The 20,287-nt window shown below is 33.1% G+C and overlaps 11 protein-coding genes across 11 annotated transcripts; 4 read left to right on the top strand and 7 right to left on the bottom strand. All coding sequences in view use genetic code 12, as the record gives it.

Annotated features, from left to right (window-relative positions):
• Positions 1–703: 703 nt before the first annotated feature.
• CAALFM_C404180CA (uncharacterized protein) lies at positions 704–1,666 on the bottom strand (the record flags this gene model as incomplete). Its single annotated transcript, XM_712002.2, has 1 exon — positions 704–1,666. The coding sequence occupies one exon, from the start codon at positions 1,664–1,666 to the stop codon at positions 704–706; it is 963 nt and encodes a 320-aa protein (XP_717095.2).
• Positions 1,667–2,126: 460 nt separating this feature from the next.
• CAALFM_C404200CA (uncharacterized protein) lies at positions 2,127–3,470 on the bottom strand (the record flags this gene model as incomplete). Its single annotated transcript, XM_712001.2, has 1 exon — positions 2,127–3,470. The coding sequence occupies one exon, from the start codon at positions 3,468–3,470 to the stop codon at positions 2,127–2,129; it is 1,344 nt and encodes a 447-aa protein (XP_717094.2).
• On the bottom strand, positions 2,127–4,673 carry CAALFM_C404190CA (uncharacterized protein; the record flags this gene model as incomplete). Its single annotated transcript, XM_706465.2, has 1 exon — positions 2,127–4,673. One exon carries the CDS (start codon positions 4,671–4,673, stop codon positions 2,127–2,129), a length of 2,547 nt encoding a protein of 848 aa, XP_711557.2.
• Positions 4,674–6,298: 1,625 nt separating this feature from the next.
• SOH1 (Soh1p) lies at positions 6,299–6,739 on the bottom strand (the record flags this gene model as incomplete). Its single annotated transcript, XM_706464.1, has 1 exon — positions 6,299–6,739. The coding sequence occupies one exon, from the start codon at positions 6,737–6,739 to the stop codon at positions 6,299–6,301; it is 441 nt and encodes a 146-aa protein (XP_711556.1).
• A 409-nt stretch (positions 6,740–7,148) lies between these two features.
• On the top strand, positions 7,149–7,664 carry DUO1 (Duo1p; the record flags this gene model as incomplete). The annotated part of the gene is made up of 1 exon (XM_706463.1): positions 7,149–7,664. One exon carries the CDS (start codon positions 7,149–7,151, stop codon positions 7,662–7,664), a length of 516 nt encoding a protein of 171 aa, XP_711555.1.
• A 437-nt stretch (positions 7,665–8,101) lies between these two features.
• On the top strand, positions 8,102–9,598 carry CAALFM_C404230WA (uncharacterized protein; the record flags this gene model as incomplete). The annotated part of the gene is made up of 1 exon (XM_706462.1): positions 8,102–9,598. The coding sequence occupies one exon, from the start codon at positions 8,102–8,104 to the stop codon at positions 9,596–9,598; it is 1,497 nt and encodes a 498-aa protein (XP_711554.1).
• A 325-nt stretch (positions 9,599–9,923) lies between these two features.
• On the bottom strand, positions 9,924–12,053 carry CAALFM_C404240CA (uncharacterized protein; the record flags this gene model as incomplete). Its single annotated transcript, XM_706461.2, has 1 exon — positions 9,924–12,053. One exon carries the CDS (start codon positions 12,051–12,053, stop codon positions 9,924–9,926), a length of 2,130 nt encoding a protein of 709 aa, XP_711553.2.
• Positions 12,054–13,877: 1,824 nt separating this feature from the next.
• Positions 13,878–15,593, top strand: CAALFM_C404250WA (uncharacterized protein; the record flags this gene model as incomplete). Its single annotated transcript, XM_706460.2, has 1 exon — positions 13,878–15,593. One exon carries the CDS (start codon positions 13,878–13,880, stop codon positions 15,591–15,593), a length of 1,716 nt encoding a protein of 571 aa, XP_711552.1.
• A 137-nt stretch (positions 15,594–15,730) lies between these two features.
• On the bottom strand, positions 15,731–18,355 carry FZO1 (mitofusin; the record flags this gene model as incomplete). The annotated part of the gene is made up of 1 exon (XM_706458.2): positions 15,731–18,355. One exon carries the CDS (start codon positions 18,353–18,355, stop codon positions 15,731–15,733), a length of 2,625 nt encoding a protein of 874 aa, XP_711550.1.
• A 411-nt stretch (positions 18,356–18,766) lies between these two features.
• Positions 18,767–19,408, top strand: CAALFM_C404270WA (ureidoglycolate hydrolase; the record flags this gene model as incomplete). The annotated part of the gene is made up of 1 exon (XM_706457.1): positions 18,767–19,408. One exon carries the CDS (start codon positions 18,767–18,769, stop codon positions 19,406–19,408), a length of 642 nt encoding a protein of 213 aa, XP_711549.1.
• Positions 19,409–19,435: 27 nt separating this feature from the next.
• Positions 19,436–20,263, bottom strand: CAALFM_C404280CA (uncharacterized protein; the record flags this gene model as incomplete). The annotated part of the gene is made up of 1 exon (XM_706456.1): positions 19,436–20,263. One exon carries the CDS (start codon positions 20,261–20,263, stop codon positions 19,436–19,438), a length of 828 nt encoding a protein of 275 aa, XP_711548.1.
• Between the last annotated feature and the right edge of the window lie 24 nt (positions 20,264–20,287).

Below are 20,287 nucleotides of genomic sequence, written 5' to 3' on the forward strand. Positions count from 1 at the left end.
TGCTCTTTTTGATTGCTAAAGGTTAAACTTGAAACACGAAGAATCAATATTTCTTCTTTTGGTAAAAATTATATGTCTACAGAAGAAAGTTATTCATCTATCGCTTACTTACTATCCTATCTTCAATTACAAGTAGTCCATGTCATTTATCATTTGATTATACAAATTATGATGGCTTATAATACTTCAAAATTATATATGAATTTGACGATAAAGAATAATAATTAATGAATTATGTTTCAAAACTATTCATATCGACACACCTTTAGTCTCCACATATTGTTAATCATTTTCTTTCTTTTGGGGTTTACATATAAATTGTAATAATAATAATAATAATAAAAATTATGCACAGTGAAAATCTTCGATTGTGGGATTGGTACCTGAAAATGTTTCACATTTGACGGGGAATATATACACGCACACCCACCCGCCTATATACACACACACTCTCTCTCTTAAGAATATGATATAATATGGTATAATGATTACTCTAAACTGTCATCTAACTTCTTCAACTTCTAGTATAACCATTGACATTATAAACAATTACTCCTCCAAGTGGTGTTGTTTCGTTATCGACTAAGATACAACAATTTTACAACAATTTACTTGTGAAATTTAAACCAAATTTTATTAAATTAATTTTAATTGTTTATATATATACTTTTTACAAAACACCCCCCTCCCCCACATACACATATTATAATAACCATCTCGGTATCCAATATAATCCTGCAACACCAATATAACCAAATCCCAAACCTACCAATTTTTCTAAACTCAGATGGAAATAAATATTTGTCATTAATAACATAAACCACCATAATCCAATCAACCCTCCAATTATCAATTGTGGAGTATTCCATAATAATAACAATTTATCACCAATACTTAAAGATCTAGTGCCATTGCCATTACCATTACCATTATCATTACCATTATCATTACCACTTGTCAATATTTGAGAAAGATTATGTTTAATATAAGTCCAACCAGGCCAATAATTAATCATTTCATTAAATAAATATAATGATGAATGAATCATTAAAAATACATGACCCAGAGGATCATGACCACCTATCCATTGACTTCCTTTAATTCTACGACAATTATAGGAAGTTATCCCGGTAGATTCCCAAATATTTTCCAATTTTTGTACAAAATTGGCATGAACATGATGATGATTAGGATTGAAATGTGCCATACTATTGGTGTCAATACTACATTTCCCTCCAGTTAATACAAAAATTTTATCCATTATAGGTAATCCAAAACACCATTGAGTGAAAAATATCCACCATATAGTAACAACAATATAATTAATAACCGCATTACGAATTGTCTGAACTATCACCCCTTGTTTGTTGTTGTTATTATTATTAGTAGTAGTAGTATTAGTTGTTGCTTTGCTGTTGTATTGTTTATAAATGATATTGGAATAAAATAAAATAATCACCAAAGTTGTCCAACCCCAACCTTTTTTAACAAACCATTGATTCAATATATTCCGTTTATTATTATAATAATTATAAACTTCTTCATCAGGTGCTGAAAAATGAATGAATCGACCAAGTATAAAATTTACTAGAAATGAAATAGCAAATAAAAATTCATAAATATTAAGTTTAGTTTGAGTATATATCGATTTGAAAAGTTTATTCATTTTTATATAATGATCATCATATATAGTATTTGTTGACATAGCTTGGGATTAACCAAAAAAAAAAAATAAAAATAAACAGATAAGAAATAAAGAAGCTATAATATATATGTAGTTGTTGTTGTTGTAGTTGTTGTTGTTGTAGTTGTAGTTGTTGTAGTAGTAGGCAGGGAATCAATTTGCCACGATAAATAAAAAAAAAAAAAAGTTGCTGAGAGACAAGAACAATCAGTTTGTTCGTGTACAAGTGACAAAAAAAAAGATTTATAGGGTCGTGTAAATCGTACAATTAGTTTTTTTTTTTTTTTTTTCATCAACAACAACAAATTCTTGATGTTTGTGTGTGTGTGTTTGCAACACAACAAGCCATATTACTTCTTAACCACACATATCATAAATCGTATCTATCTATCTATTTTTCTATTTTTCTATAAAATACAAAGAAACTAGTCAATATCCCTCCCTATACATCAACTTTACTGGCAGCAAACTTTATGATGGGTCCTAAGAATTTATTTTTCGGGTAAATTGATCCACATAATGGTACAACATTACAACCAATAGTAACTTTAGCTTCTTCAGTTGTGGGACCAAAATCRATAAATTTAACTCCTTCTCTCAATCCAATTTTAATAACTTCTTGCATCATTACAAAATATGCTTTATATTTTTTACTTATAGCATGATCCAAACCTTGGATATCTGAGGTCATGGTATCACCCAAACGGAATATCACACATGAAGCAATGATTTGATTATCAACTTTTAAAAACAATAACGATCGATATTTTTTTTCATTAGAAAAATTGCCTAAATTATAAATGAATTCCCAATCTGGTTGTAATAATTGTTGTGATTGTCCTGACAGTTGTCTATTTTGAGAAATATTTTGATTCATATTAATGATTTCCTGACAATTTTCATAATTAAATACATTAGTTTCAATCACTTGTCCATGAGCTTGTTTAAAACTATTATCTTGAGTTCGATATTTGATGGCTTTGAAATAATCTGTACTGGTTTGATTTTGAAATGGTCGTAAATCGATAATATGAGAATTGGGTAATTTGATCTTATACCATCCACTCGAAGTTATCCCAGCTTCAAAATTCACATCTTTATATGTTGGATCCAATAATACGGTTAATTTCTCATGTTGAGCATTCCATTGTGATATGGCGTATAAAACTGCAGCACCACGAGCTACTGGTTTCTTAGTGGCACTACAATAAAACGTAGATCGTTTAAATGGCCAATGGAATCCTAATAATCCAAATCGAATACATAAAATAGGAAATTTGGAATTTTTCCCAAACCATTTATTCAATTTTTTACCAATCCAACCGGGGATTCTTTCACTAAGATCAAATTCTTCCACAATGGTGAGTAATATCAATGCTTCAGTATTCATTAATTCTTGATAAAAAATTTCGGTATTATTTTCCAAAGATTTCAATTCTAATAGTTTTTTATCCTTTTGATTCTTCTTGGCTAATCGTTTCAATTGATTTTTCGATAATGGTCGATATTCATCTTCTAAATGCTTGATGGATGAAGTAGTATCACATAATGTTGGTGTATCTTGGAATAATAGAGATTCAGGATCCAAATCTTCAAATGCAGTATTCATATTCTTTTTGTTTTGATGTTTTGGCTTTTGCAGCAACAGCAGCAGCAGCAGCAGCAGAAGCAGCGTCACCGGTGACGCTGTTGATGGTAGATTGGAGGTCCCTGCTTCATTCTTTTTAAAGACTCGTAACACTTTACATGTCATTCCTGATAGTTCTGCTTCGATATAATTTTCCATTAATGAAATTACATAGTCACCAGAGATCCCTCCGTTGTATTTACGATTGATATCTATAAGTTTCCCCCATCCTTGCTTTTGATGGGTTGTTAGGGAAAGCAAATCGTATTCTTCCACTTGATAATTGTTAGTAAATCCACCACGCAAACGGAAATATCTTGTACACATGAATGATACAACGGAAATGATAATGGAACAAAGATATAATATAAATATGCTAATGGGGAACAGACTATCATTGTTAAAGTAAATGCCACTCACAATAGTACAACCTAAAAGTAAGCAAAACACAGCTGCAACGTAGACGTCATAAAAGAAGATTAATTTCCCAATGAAATCTTTCAATCGATTTTTTTCATTAATCAACAAGACAATACTTAATCCAATGGCAGATTGTCCCGTCATGAATGATCCAGTTATAATGAACCAATTATGTAATCTTCTATTTGCCCCATGAGAATTATGAATGTGGACAATATTGATTTGAGAAATGCTAATACCAATCAAAATGTTTATCAAATTAATGAGACCAAATAAAGAATGAACTGAAGATATGTTAGTTGACCACCAAATAGTTAAAACTGCTCCATTAAAGATTAGACTGAAAAGGTTTATTATGAAATAAGTAGTTTTTTCATTAGGAGTCATTTCAAAATATTGCATGTAATCATTGTCAATATTTAATGGGTTATTCAACCTACCGGTGGATATAACAATGACTTGGAAAACACAAGCTATTAATAAAATAATCCATAATATTTTTTTCAAAATTTTGCAAATTAATATATAAGTGTATTTCGACCATTTGTTAGTAAAATGGACATCATTAGTGAAATAAAATTGTTCATAAATGACAACTAAAAATATAAATACATCCAAAAATAACACTGCTATTTTAAAGAAACTAATACCATAGGAATTATAAGTGAACTTTGAATATAAGACTTCACTTGCTATATTAAATGCTGTGGAATAAATGACAATGGCAATTGGACTAATTAGCCACATCAATTTGGGAGTCGGCATATTTTCAACTGTCTTAAATATATACTGCTTGATGTGGTCAGTTTTGCTTGACTTTTTACCTACTTCTTCTTTGTTAAGACTTTGTAGTTGGTTCATTGGAGATATATGATGTTGATGCTGTGGTTGTTTTGATACACTCTCTGTTTCATCCAGTGAATTTGTCGATTGTTGTATCATTGATGCTAGTTTGTATAGGTATATATTAGACAGGCAAACAATAAATAATCAAAGGGATTTCAATAAAATTATAATACACTTCGCAAGTAATAGGGGGGTATCCAATGTTATTTATATTAATCAACTAAACTATAATAAGATTATCTTCGTTAATTTAAAACAAATACTGAAAAAAAAGATCCTGAAGAACGTTCCAATTATAATATCTATAATTAAACTTATAGATAATGAATGACTTTGAGGCAATTGGAAAACTTTAAAAAGAAAATGCAACAGTAAAACGAGAAAAAAACAACAACAACCAAAAGAAAACAAATAAAAGGGGGGGATTATTATTTGTTAAAATTTATTCTGACTTATGAGAAGTATTTCTAGGTAATGACTGTATTATCCCTTGGATTATCATTAGGTGGCACTTGTGTACATTGTTAATTATTATCTTCCAAGTGTTGAGTATAGATCTGAATGTGTTTATTTCCCTCTCATTTGTTTATTACATTACACAAAACTGAAAAGTCTGCAAAATTGAACCCTCTAATTATTACACCACATATACGGTTTTTTTCAAAACACTTTTTACTTGTTGGTTGTTTAAATAACTATATGCTAATTAATATGTAGCCACATTGCCGGTAATCGTATTATTTTGAAAATCTTCGATCACGATAATTTATTGTTTATGGGGAAGGCTTTCACTGTAGAATTTCATTGGCAAGGCTTAGTTCTCAACACATTTCAGATTTATTACACACTTTAGAGGAGTAGTTGATAATTAGTGGATAGATTACACCAAAAWTTAGCTTATCTGAATGTAATTTATGCATCCTGAACACGTTTTTATAACCAGAATACAATCCGTTTTTACTGTAGAAGACTCACATAAAACTTGGGTCACAAAAATGTAACTGATTCTTCCAATCCAGTTAAATTAAAACTATTTCTGCAACAATGGAAGAACAGCCCCGTTTTTTCAAGAGTCATTATAGGAGTGCAACTTTATGTAGCTGGATAACATGTTCAATAGCTTGATTACTGTGCGGCGGTGTAGTCGTCTTAATAATTTTAAAAATAACACATAATGCTCCCCGTTAGATGTTCGCATAGAACATTTTCTACAATAAACACAGCTGTGTGAATGGTGTTTACAAGTTAAGTACTTCTCTTTGTAGGGCGGTGTTTTGTAATTACAGCCTGGAAGTAGCCTCCTCTATCAGCTCTTCGATATCTTTATAACGGTGTTGATATTTTGTCCTACAAAATAAAGGGCTATGTTGAATAAATATTTTTGCAACTAGTTCGATTGTTATCATTTCAAATAGTTATAAATAGTTAAAGTGACTGGTACTAGCAACTTCTTAGCTTACATGACATTTATGAAGACTTTATTTCACATATTTCCTCTATTATCAACATAATAAGCAATTAAAATATCTGATTTGGCCCCCATGCTAGTTTCAAAATACCTATCTGATACCAAAACATGCCCATTTTGACTTCATCTCAATTGCCACTCTAGAATACTTGCATGTGTTTCCAGCAGTTAAATTAGTTACCAATGCAGCTACTTTTATTCTTGTCATTATTAACACTCTACTAGATCTTTTTGCTTCCTTCCTTTCATTTCTTCAATTTGTCCCATTAATTCTCACTTCTGGAACCTCCTTATTTTCTTCCTTCTCTTTATTTTCATCTTGGTCATTCGCATTCAGTTGCCAACGCTTAACCATGTCATTCATCAAAGAATTCATGAAATCTTGATTGATTATATTTTTACGGAAATTCTCATCTTGTAATAATTTCAAAATATGTAAACAATTAGGATAAACCAAGAACTTTGAGTATTCGGGTTGAGTCCAATACTGTAGATAGTTCAAGTAATTGATAAAGTTCTCATCATTGAAATAATTGTTTTGGGCTAAATAGTTGACATAGGGAATATTACTCAACGATTGAACAAATTCTAACTCGATCTCCCATCTTGTTGGTAATGAGTTTATTAGATTTGTGTATTGTTCCTGTTCTTTCTTTTGTTGTTCCGTTATTGGTTGATCTGTTTGAGCGGACATGGGTATGGTGAGTGTTTGAAAGTAATGATGTTGGTTAGGTGAAACTTTGTTGTGTGTGCTTTTTTTTTTTCAATTGTTTTCGCCATGGAAATATTCTCTGTTATAACGGTTTTTCTGTGGGTCAAGAATTTAAAATTTAACAACCCACCATAAAAGTTTTTTGATCAGTTCCATAACAATTATAAGCTATACCATTACCAATAAACCACCCACAAGTATATCTATATATTTATCTTACACAGTCTAGCTTTTTAACAACACTATATCTACAATACATGTGTGTCGTAATTTTCTTGACACGACATCCATGCGACATTCGCGAAATGAAATTCAATCTTGAGAAGAAATTAAAAAAATCATTTCCAATCCAAATTCTCCCCATTCGAAGTATAAACAAACCAACTAACACATGTCATCCACCCCAGTCACCCCTCAAACAAACTCTTCATCGAAAGTAACAGTATCAACTAGTAGAGAAGTTGCATTAGAACAAGAACTTTCTCAAATAACTAACATCAATGCTGTTTTGGAACAGTTTCTTCAAACCATTGAAAAAGTCAATGGTGATTTGAATCAAATTAATAATGGTGCTACAAATACCATGATTTTGATGAATAAATGGACAGATATAATGTCACAAGCTGATTTTACTCTTGATGTGATCAACAATAGTGGATGGATACCCAATGATGAATACGATAATGAGTTTGGAGAAGGACAACAACAGCAGCAAGACGACAATGAAGATGAGGAAGAAATTGAAGCTAAATTACGTGCTCTCGAACAAGAAAATCTTGAGATTAGTAAAAAGATTGAAAATCAAGCCAAGGAAAAGAATGCTAAAATGAATCGTGCTAGAGAGATTGATAGTAAAAGAAAAAGGGAATTGGGATTGTTTAATGTTAGAAAGAAAGCATCACGTTAATAGGCGGTTGTTAATGACGTTGAAACTGTTTGATAATTGCTGATTTCTTGTTCATGTTAAACAATTGTTATTCAATTGAACATGTAGTTTGAAGGTTTTGGAGGTCCACTGTACATCACAAACATGAAGTTAGACTTTCCGTTATGAGTTAAATATTTTAAAAACAATAAGTTAGTTGCTTAGACGTATGCGTTTACATCCCGAGTTTTAGCAGCAACAGCAGACACTACTGTTAGTGCAAACAATTTTTTTTTCTGATTGCACCTGTCTAAGCGCATAGTTCGTATAAGCGCACACCCTAATTTACTTTATGGAAGAATAATTTGCTTAGACAATCTTGAACAAGTATTTTAACTGCAAGATAGATATAAATTAAAGCGTTGTTCCAATATGAAATAGTTCTTTCTTTTTTTTTGCTTTGTTTGGGCAATATCTATATGAGTGAAAAATTATCTACTGCTGTCACACAAGACGAATCTGTCACGGATACTAGTGAATTCGATAATGTCTTGTATTTTATCAAGGAAAATGAACAGATAATTGATCCTGATTCTACTATTGATGGTGCTAAAATAGTTCGGAAATTGGACCTCATCATCCTTCCGTTGTTGTGTTGTATATATTTCTTACAATTTTTAGATAAATCGTTGTTGAATTATGCTGCCGCAATGGGAATTAAAAAAGTCTTGGATAACCATGGTGTTGGCAACAATCAATTTGCTAATTTGTCCACAATGTTTTATGCATCATATATATTTGGAGAACCTATAATGTCATATATTTTGCAACGATACCCACTAGGTAAATCACTTGGTGTTTGTATTGTTCTATGGGGTGTTGTGGTTACTTGTCATTCTGCATGTTCTAGTTATGCCTCATTGATGATAGTTAGAACACTATTAGGGATATTTGAATCCAGCTCTGCTGTTGGGCTAATTACTATTAGTGGCATGTATTATAATAAACGACAACAAGTTGCTAGGATGGGTATATGGTCAGTCATGGCTGGTACAGCAACTATCTTTGGTGGGTTATTATCATTTGCATTCCAACATATACATGTTCAAAAATTCAAATCATGGCAAATATTATTTCTTGTTATTGGATTGATCACAATCGCTTTTGGGTTTTTTGTCATGGTTTATTTACCTGACAATATTGATACTGTGTGGTTCTTAAACAAGCAGGAAAAACTATATATTCTAAATCACACGGTGAGACCAAATCAAACAGGGACTAAAAGCTCGAAATTCAAATGGAAACATATAAAAGAATTATTAATACTTGATAAATTCACTTGGCTCTATTTTTTGTTAACTATTTGTTCTCAGATTGTGACTGGTGCTATTGGTACTTTTAGTGTTACCATTACACTTTCGTTTGGATTTGATTCTTATCAATCTGCTTTATTGCAATTACCCATTGGTGCATTGATTATAATTATCATTTTAACAGCAACACAATTAGTGTCTCAATTTGGTCACATTACATATATTATAATATCAATGTTTATTCCAACCATAGTAGGTGCGATAGTTTTAATAATTTCCCCTAACAAAATTGGAAACATTATGGCATTGTACTTGCTTTATAGTGGATCGTCGGTGATAACATTAATCTATTCTTGGACAAGTGTAAATACTGCTGGTACTTCGAAAAAGATTTTCCGCAGTGGTATGATAATGATTGCATTTTCTATAGCTTGCATCATTGGTCCTCAATTGTTTCAAAATTATAGTGCTCCAAAGTATCATCCAGCAAAGATTGTTATTTTGATTACACAATGTATGTGTATTCCTATAACTTGGTTAATTGGCTGGATGTGCCAACAAGAGAATTCAAAAAGAGACCAAATCAAAGATCAGATGCCAGAAAATTTTGAATTTTTTGACTTGACAGATTTAGAGAATACTCAGTTTAGATATAGTTATTAGGTAATTTTACTAGAGTTATATTACTATATACGTTTAGAGGTACACTTTTATATGCATTGAAATGTGTCAAAAATATATTACAAGATACGCAAACTATATTCATCTATAATTATATTTTTCGTCTTTTTTATTTATTTTTTTTTGCTAATTGTTTTAATATTGTACAAATCTAAAAATTCAATAAAGTAAACCAAAACCTAAACCTAAACCTAAGCCAGAACCTGAGCTTCAATATGGGGAAGAAACAAGAAGAATAAAAAAAAAAGTTTACCCAAACGGGAGAAGGAGGGGAAGATGGGGGCATGGATATCATGATACATGAGTTCTAAAAATTACTATTCATCATTCTTCTAACATCACTTTTTCTATTACCTGGAAGCAAATCACTTTCCGGTCCATTCAAGTCGCTATGACCAAATTGTTGATATCCGGGACGTGGATTGTTGTTGATTCTAGGTATTGATCCAGCTGGTTTGAATTTTCTTTGTTTAGTGATTTCTGTCACTGGATTTAACATAACCACTGATGATCTAGCCATCTGTGAAGCTGAAGGTACATTTGTTGATGGGGACACATTTCTTTGTTGTTGTTGCGTCAATGATGATGATGATGATGGTTGTTGGTGTTGTGCTGATGGAAAATAGCCATCTGGTTGGATGGAATGTTGATGTTGCAGTGGGAATGAAGCTTGTGACTGTATTGATGGTGAATTTACAGGTGATGTCCATACTCCATCATTCTCTATCGGAACAAATGGTAACTTTCCAGTAGGTGAAGACGTCACAGTTTGGTTTTTCATGCTTGGTTTGAAATCAGTATAAGTTTGTAAAGTAGATTTTCTAATGTCTGATGGACGGGGTATTTTTTGCAATGCTGGTAATGGTCTTTTGGATTCCTTAATACGTTGTTGCTGTTGCTGTTCATAATAATTATAGTACTGTTGTTCTTGGAATTGTTGGTATAATTGTGGATCGACCGGAGAACCGTATTCTTGTTGATATTGCTGATTGAATTGGTCGTAATAATACTGTTGGTGTTGTTGAACAAATTGCTGTTCATCGTGCTCTTGATATACAGAGGAAGTGTTACTAAATCTTTTAGCATATTCAGTGTCCATCTTCAACTCATCGTTAATCTTATCTGGTACAGGAGGATAATTTTCATCAATTTCATATTTCCTAGTTGGTGCCGCTTCCCCAGTAACTTCTTTGTCGAAATAAACTTTATAAACAGATTTCATACGTTTAAGTTCTTCTTGTTGTTCCGGACTTAATTCGTTCATTTCATCGTCATTGTCATCTTCGTTCTCTTCCTCTTCATTGTCGCTATCGTTCTTCAACAAATTGAATGCAGATATTCTTGGAGATCGCGGTTTAGAAGTTGTTAATTGTTCAGTTGCTGTTGTGTTTCGAGTATCACCTTCAGTTGAAAATGTAAAGTCACCATCATCATAATTATTAGTAGCTGCTTGTTTTGTATGAGGGATAGTCTCCATTGTTGACTCAGTAGTGTTTGTGGCCTGATCTTGCTGATCATCAAATGGAGAGTTGGAGTTTTCAGTTGATTCTTCATTTTCTTCGCTAACAAATATCTGTGGAACGTCGTTATTCACGTTAGGAACAGATTCATTTTCATAGGACACGACAAATTTCTCTTCTGGTGAAGAATAGTTCTCTGATTCGTCAGATGTCTCCTCTTGTACACCACGTCCTATATCTCTTGCATTTGGCTCAGCGATGGAAGGGTCAGAATCATTCGGAATGTTGGTATATTGTTTACCATCCTTCTTTTTACTTGGGCTCTTGGCTGAAGATGGTTTTCTGGAATGGCCACGGCCCTCTGCCATTGTATGTTTGAGATTTCCATCAAGATGCATAGAACCTGATCTAGATCTAGAACCCACGTTGGAAGGGGTTTGATAACCTTGCAGATCACCAAGTTTTCTTGCATAGTCATCTAGAGAAAGCTTCGATCCAGTTTGATGTTGATATGGCAAAACAAAACTATCTAAATATGGGTCTAGTGGACGCTGTTGTTGCTTTGAAGCTCTTTCATATTGTTTGCTGTATGGTTTATTATTAGAATAGTCCATTGGATATCTAACGGAGTTTCTATTATGGAATGGATCTTCTTGATAATCTTTCATTTGGGGATAATCCGGTAATGCAGTAGCCTCTCCATTTTCATCAAAGTCTGGATCATGTTCTAAACTTTCCTTCTTATCCTTACGGTAGTTTCTATAAAGAAAATACCCAAGAACGGCAACTATAGCAAGACATGGTAACACAATAGATAAAGCAATGGTAACACTATTATCACTAACAGGTTTTTCACACTGATCGGAGTTGGGGTGTGTTTTACAGTAGTCAGATGTTTCACTGGAGTCGTCTGACGATTTAGATGCTCGAACCTCTAACGTTGGTGTTCTTTCATACACAAGATCAAATGTAGGCATGACTAAAGGATTGTATTTGTGTTTAAAAGTATTCTTTTGAGGGAGGATGACTACTCAAATTATGGAAAAGTGTTCGGTAAATAAAATTGTAAAGTTGTAGTTTAAAAGCGAATGACAATGTTCTAAGACGAATGGTTCTCTGTTTCTTTTTCTAAATCTTGCAAATACTTTTTTATTGAAAACCCAAACTTTTCTTAGAACCAAGAATATGTAACTTAATAAAAAAATGGATAGAAGAAAAGAATTTGATAATAAAAACAACAGGAATAAGTAGTATCTAGTTATGGTAAGTAAAATTAAAAAAAAAAATAAAAATTTGGTATATTGTTCAACCAATCAATCCACCAAAGAAAAGGAAAAAAAAAAAAGTTAAGATTTCACTTTAAGGCGTAGGTCGTGTAATTTGTGTTGAAATTGAGACAGAAGAGCGAAAAAAATATACAAAAAAAATTTAACTTTTTTGAGAATGTCCTGCATACAGTTGTGCGTTTGTTTTGATTTTATTTTTATTTTTTCTTTGTCTTTGTGATTTGTGTAATGTTTTGAGTTTCTGTTATTTTTTTTACTTCCGGTGGTGGTGGTGGTGAAATAATAGACGTTTGTCAAGTGGGTCGGTTCGTAGAGTAAGACATCTATTGTTCTTGCTTTTTATCTGTATTCTAATTAGATTTGAATTTAATTACTTTAATGTAGTCAGATGAATTGGCCAAACTAATAGATATATCATTAATAGGCATGCCATGGATTTTTCTGAAGTTGATTATGTAAGATTTAATTCGTACCTTTTTTTGTCACGCTTTTTCCGCTAAAAAAAACCCGACGCGTCATCAGCTGAATTGATTCTCTTTAAATTAGTGGATCTCATTTCATATACAATAAACGGAGCTGCATGGTTTGGAGGTGACTAGATCTCATATATCTAGTAAATTAATAAAGCAATTTCATTCGTGGTAACGTGAATAGGCTAATACTAGTAGTTCCTCGGTCGAAGTTGTATTTTTTTTTTCCGCTCTAATTACACGAGATGGAAGTCTTCCTCTAGTTAGTTTTCCAACCGTCAAAACCATAGACGTCTATCACTGGTGTCATATACAACTGAGAATCGTAAAAAGTGTGATATCCTTATTTCCAGGTAACCATCGGCATTGTTATAGTTGCGTCTTAGGTCTATATCTGTACAGTCTTTTTTTTTGTAAATGATTATTTTATGATTAGAAATCAGACCAAAAAGTTTCAAAAATACAGCATTTGTAAATTTCCAATTATATTTCTTAATTAATGCCAGAGAGTTTTGTTTGACCTACATTTAATTGGTTCACTAAACATTTGGCGATATAAAATAGTAGAAAGAGCATTGCTTTCAAAATACGGAGATCATACTGTGGCGTTTTTAACAACACAGATACCAGCGTATACCGTTTTCCATTTTTCTTGGAACGGCTTCTTCTTTTGTACTTACAATCCAACATGATGTTACATTTATATCTCACTTGGCGGTTTTATTATTATATTGAGCTCTATACGAAAGTTTAGATACGAGAAATGCCACTACAGCTTATGATTCCCTAATTAAATAAGCGACGATTAATCCCAGTTAAGTTGCTTTTGGAGAGGAAGAGGGATATCTGTGCTTTTTTTTTTCTTGTTCCTTATCTATTCGATTTTTCATCGTTTGTCTATTCCCTCTCACCCCCCCAAAAAAAATATCTTTCTGCAGCTATTTTTTTCCTACTCGGTTTCTTTGTTTTTCTTTCAAACAGGACTTCAACACTTTGCTTTTACTTGTGTACAACCTTCGATACGCAACTGCTCGCCCTTAAAATCATGCTGACACTCCCGTTTATCAATAATGGAAACAAATCAAATACCGGATCTTCCCATCTACCGGGCAGATTAACAGCATTAATTGTTTCAATATTGGTTGCTCTTGCGTCAGGCACACCATATTTGTATGGGGTCTATTCCCCACAGTTTGTAAAACAAGTGGGATTGACTACTTCTGATTCAGCAACAATATCTTTGGCAACAAATTTGGGCTCGGGAGTAGGTGGACTACCAGGAGGGTTAATAATTGACCATTTTGGTCCACAAAAGAGTATATTATTGGGGTCAGTTTGTATATTTATTGGTTATTTTGCCATGCACAAAATCTATGAAGCCAAATATGACAATTTATTGATCATTTGCCTTGCAATGGTCCTTGCAGGATTTGGATCAATCACTTCCTATTTTGCCACATTGAAAGCTTCACAATCAAATTTCCCCAAACATCGAGGTGCAGCTGGTGCGTTCCCTGTTAGTGCGTATGGGTTTGCTGCGACTATATTTTCAATTATTTCAGCAACTTATTTCAAAGGAAACTCTGGAGGATTATTGGAATTTCTATCAATCTTTTGTGGTAGCATGACATTTTTAGGGTCTTTTTTCATTCACATTTATTTGGACCATCATGATGATCGTGAGATGGACCCTGAAATGTCAAGTCCAGAATTTGTGTCATCTCCTTCACCAAACTATTACAATATTGAATCTGCTTCATCGAGAAGTCCTAGAATAGAAGAAGAGATTTCGTTACTAAGTGAAGGAAACTCTGTAATTGAACCACCAGCCACAACAATGAGTAGACAAGATTCATTACAAGGATCTATTTCATTTTGGGGTATTGGTCAAAGAACACCTAGAGAATCTATCAGTTTGCAGGAATCGGAAGCTAATAACATTGTCGAGAGTCTTCGAAATGAAAATGTACCTAAACAACAGCAGGAAGAGCAACTGAAGGATTCCAACAAACTGTGGCTCAACCTCATTTCAGTACCCGAATTTCTCCAAAAGGAAAACGGAAGAATATTTGCTATCCATTACTATATTGTCTCATTAGCCAGTGGTATTGGTCAAATGTACATTTATAGTGTAGGATTCATTGTCACAGCACAATATTATTATGGCAAGAACAAGATAGAAAATTTAACAACCGAAAACCATAGATTTAGCCGTAATGATATTCATCATGATCCAAATGTTGATGATACAGTACAAACATTACAAGCCCTTCAAGTCTCAGTAATTTCGATTGCATCATTTCTGGGCAGATTGTTTTCTGGATTCTTGAGTGATTACATCTATAAAAAATGGCATATTCAACGATTATGGATCGTCCCAGTAACCCTTGTATTTCTAGCGTTAGGGCAATATTTAACTATCCAAAATGTAAATGACTTACATCTTGTCACCCTTGCTTCTGCCCTTATTGGAGGAAGTTATGGTCTTATATTTGGAACATATCCCGCAGTGATTGCCGATCGATTTGGCACTCGTCTGTTTTCTACATCTTGGGGGTTGGTGTGTACAGGGCCTTTAATTACATTATGGATTTTGAATAAATCTTTTGGCAAACTATATGACGCCAATTCTGATAGTGATACCGGAATTTGTTATTTGGGGAATGGTTGTTATCAAGGTGCCTTTGAACTAAGTCTAGTCCTTTGTGGTATGACATTTGTGGTGACATTACTTTTGATATATATACAGAGAAAGCAATAACTTTTTGTTTCCAAAATAATGTAACATTTCATATAAATAACGACATATAAACATTAGAATAATTAGAAAAAAAAAATTTGTGAAACTATATACATAAAGTAGAATAGGAGAAGAATAAATTTCATAGAACACAAATCTTATTCAACAAAATTAATGCTCTCCAAATCAATCTCCTTGAGTAAACCTTGTTGACGTTCAACTTTAGTCAACAAATTTTTAAAGAAACCAGAACTAATTTCAGCATCTTTAATAACCTTTTCTAATTCAGCTTTTTCGTTACTTCTCTTGTCAATACTGGTTTGGAAATTATTCATCACTTGTCTTGCCGGATAGTTTAATACTTGACGACATTCACGAGAGATTCGAGCTGAGTTTTGATGGGCATAGTCTAAATCGCCAATTTGTTTCTTGATTTTCCTAGCTTGATTTCTAGGTAATGCATTAGGAATATCACTCAAAAGATAATATATGGTAATCCCTGATATCCCAATGATTACTGGGATAGCAATCTTTTTAACCATTTTAGGGGTAACGTAATGTGAAAATTGGTACATTTTGTGTACTAATGCACCAGTAGTCAAAATTTTACTTGATGAATAAAGTGTATGCAAAGTAAGTTGCGATGGTAATTGTTCCTTGAGTGTAACTGCATTTTGAGGTATAGATGTCAACATACCAACTGGATTAAAATAGGATATCTGGTATTTGGCAGACTTGACAAACTTCTCTGGTAACCCAACAAATACTAAAAACGATTCAATTGAAGGATCAAAGAAATCATTAATTTCAAAAGTATCATCAATTGATTTCCCAATGGTATCTCTTCTTCTAGTGAACATCAAATCTGAATTAAACACCTTGTCATTCAAAAACTCTTCATTTAAAGTCTGTTGTCCGTATTTGATAATCTCATCTACCCTATTTGAAGTAACCTTCTTGGCCACTTCTTCACTACGTGCAACCGATTCTAAAACTATATCGATCATTGCTAATTGGGTCTCTTTGGCATATTCAAACAAGTATTGGAGTCCAGGATATTTCACTATTGGTTTATCACCCAAATTGTTTACAGTAGTGACAATTTCCTTATTAGTTTCATTGTATACCTCAGTACAGGTAGATTCAATCAATCCATTGATCGTATCACCAATTCTCACAGATTTGGTCATAATGTCGTTATACTTTGGGGCCACTCGATTATTCAATTCTTGAAGTTTATCAACCTTTTCATCATAATAGATTTTTTCATTGATTTTAGATAATGTTTGTAAGTCTAGTAAGATATTAAGTAAATAATCCTTAACAGGCAATAATTTGGAAATGGATCTCTTTTCCAAAAGGAACTTTCTCAAAGATGCCTCCAATTGGTCAAAATCAGGATGATCATTATTGTCGTTGTTATTGTTGTCATCGTCATCAGGATCACCGTCATCGCCACCTCCATTTTCGTTCAACACCTCACTCGAACTCACAAAATGAACAAATTCTTTGGCATTCTTATAAGTATCCGGAGATAAGCTCTTGATTTGATCCAAAATTCTTCTTTTACACTTTTCTTTATCCTTGATATGATCAAATCTATTGACAACAATAAACACGTACCTTTTTTCATTCGCAGCAGCAGCAATAAATTCTTTTGCCGACAATGTGAAATGGTTTTCTGCACTAACAACAAATACCACCAAGTCAATTTCCTCTTGACGTGAGAAAACTTGAGTGGTTTGATACAGGTCCATGTTTAATCCAGGAGCATCAATCAATTTTATATCTATAACTCCATTGTGTAATAAACTTTCTTGAAAACTACGATGGTCCAAAACATAGATTTTCAATAAACTGAATCGATCGCAATCATAAACCAAATCCTCTAAACTTTCTAATGGATAGACTTCGAATGTAGACTCATCTCGAATATTGTACTCTTTACCTATTGGAACTGCGTGTACTTCTTCTATGCTATTATTTTCCTTCGACGCATCTATAACTTCACAAAATACCGCAGTACAGGGCTGTTGATCTTCGGGTAGAATCTTTCTTCTCAATAAAGCGTTACAAAATGTAGATTTCCCGGCATTTAAATCACCAGTAACAAAGACTTTTGATGTCGTGTCATCAATTCTATCCTTCAAATTTAATAAATATTTAACTTGTTGTAACAATTTTTTTTCTAACAAATTGGCAATCGACTTTTTATCCAAATTTGCCATGGTGTTGCTATTGTCGCCGTGTCCCGACTTTAAACTGATTTTCAAAATCTTGAATTCTGGTAGTTCTTTTTCGTCGGTTTCAATTTTGGATTTACTTATTGACTTTAATGTGCTATTTTTACGAACTAATGCCAAATGTGCTTTTGCCGAGTTTAAGACAACACTGGCATCATCTTCGATTTCTGTAGGATAAAATATAGGTCTCTCTTTGTTTTCATCTTGTAATTCAGAAATTAAATCAATGGTCTGATTGATAGAACTGTCTAATGCTATTTTGTTGTTGTTGTACTGCACTTGTTGCAACGATGTATCGACTTGTTGACGGTTGCTGCGAGTTATGAACCCACGTTGTGAACTTGAACCTTCTTCTCCATCTAGCGGTAAAGGTCCATCACGAGTTAACGAGGACTCTCCTGGAATATAAACTAAACGAGAAGGACTGGTTGACAACACAGAATCATTTGTTGAACTAGCTTGATCATTCACACTGTTAGTATCGGAATGTGAATTTTGATCAATTCTCTTGTCAGGTTCTAGATTTGGAAAATCTCCCATTTCTTTAAAAAGTTTTGCCTTAATAAATATGAAAAATGATCAGATATACTGTTGAGCTTTAACACAGTTAGTTTGAAAAAATGATTATACTGCTATTAAGTGTAACGCTGTTTGAATACGTCTTTCGATAGTGGCACTGGATTTATAATTTTTTTTTTTCTCTTACTAACTCTTCCTCAGTTTATATGACAAATAGTGTATCCGCAAATTGGGTGATTAGTTTCTTTTTTTTTTCCCTTTGTTTTGTTTTGGTTTTTTTTTCCCCGAATTTTCACGTGATCAGTAAATAATGCGTGTACGTATTCCAGGTGATTACGTAAGATTTACCTTCGGTTATCTCCATTCTTATCACTAGAATTTTTCAGCATAAAAATAGACAACAAGTAAGTACTTTTTATTCTTCATTAAACAATGGTATTGAAAACATTCAAAGTTGATGGGATATCTCCAATAAAGGCCGAGACTTTGACACCAGAGAGTTTTCTGAAATATGGAGGTGTAATCAGTGCAGATCACCAACTTGAAAAAGTACAAAGTTCAGAAGCAAACTACGGGACCGCTATAAAAATTCACAAGGTTGCTCCCATAGTTAACAATTATTCAAACTGCCCTAGTGGCAAGGAAGCGACGGCAAATTGGAACATTTTTAGATGCAAAGCTCCAAAGCATTTGATCAATCATGGAAGTTTAAATAGTGTTTACACATCAAAAGTATTAGAGAGACATCCGTTTAGTACCCAAACGTTTCTACCATTAGGTCAAGATTTGCATAAAGTTTCTTATTTAGTCATAGTGGCCAAAACAGATGAGAGCACGGAAGAGAAATTGCCTGATCCAACCCTGATTAGAGCGTTTGTTTGTAAAGGCAACCAATCGGTTACATACGGAATAGGCACTTGGCACGCACCAATGGTGGTTATCGATGAGAAAGTCCCACATATAGATTTTGCAGTATTCATTCACGAAAATGGTGTGGCTGACGAAGATGTTCAAGAATGTTACTTTGAACCAGGGTATAGCATTGTGTACAATCAGATTGAAGCAAAATTGTAAAACCAGAAGAAAACTTTTTAATATATATTACAAAAAGTCTATAATTTCTTCAATAACTTTGTTAGCATATTTGTCCCTTTCATCTTGAGTTAATGACTGTGCATGGTCTCGAGCAAGATTCAACTTGCTAAAAATATCATCGAGATCCAACTCCTCTTTTTCATTTATCAATTTCTGTTTCATTGATTCCATTTTGGCGAGTTTATTGGTCTCATATTGCTTGGAGTCAACTTTAAGCATCTCCAAATTCGTCCAATCGTGACTCTCAATCAATTCGACTATTCTATCTTTGCCTTGTTTTTCCTTGTACTCGTTCTCTCCCTCAGTCGACAAGTTTATAAATTCGAGACCTTGTGACAACACCATGTCCTCGATTTCTAAAATAAGGTCGTCTTCAACTATTTGATTCTCTGGACATGACCCCACAACTGCAATGAATCCTCCCCAGTCGTGGAGGTTTTCTTCATCGCCCAAAGATATTTTGATTTGTTCTATTATTTCTAAAGCATCACCAATAAAGGATATTGAATCTGTTTTCATGTTTATGGTAAACATCAAACCATCCAATACCTCCCTCAACTCCCCAAACTCTTCAGATTTAAACTCTTGGTACCATTTATGTAGCTCTGAAAGTTTCTTTTCATCAGTGGCCTCTTTTGACTCTGAATACTCGTCTATTAATATGTTTAATTTGAGAAAGTAATATTTTGTTCGTAGTGACGTTTTTACTATTAATCCACTATGTGATTCGACATCCTCTAAATTTGGTATTTCTTCGTTTTTTGAAATCAAATTAGCAATTCTCAATTTCCCACTATTAGGAGAACCTAGTATCAATATATGATTCGGTATCATTGTCAATAGTAACTTTTATTGGTG

The sequence above is a fragment of the Candida albicans genome, chromosome 4 (genome assembly GCF_000182965.3).
Source record: "Candida albicans SC5314 chromosome 4, complete sequence".
NCBI classification, from domain to species: Eukaryota; Fungi; Ascomycota; class Pichiomycetes; order Serinales; family Debaryomycetaceae; genus Candida; species Candida albicans.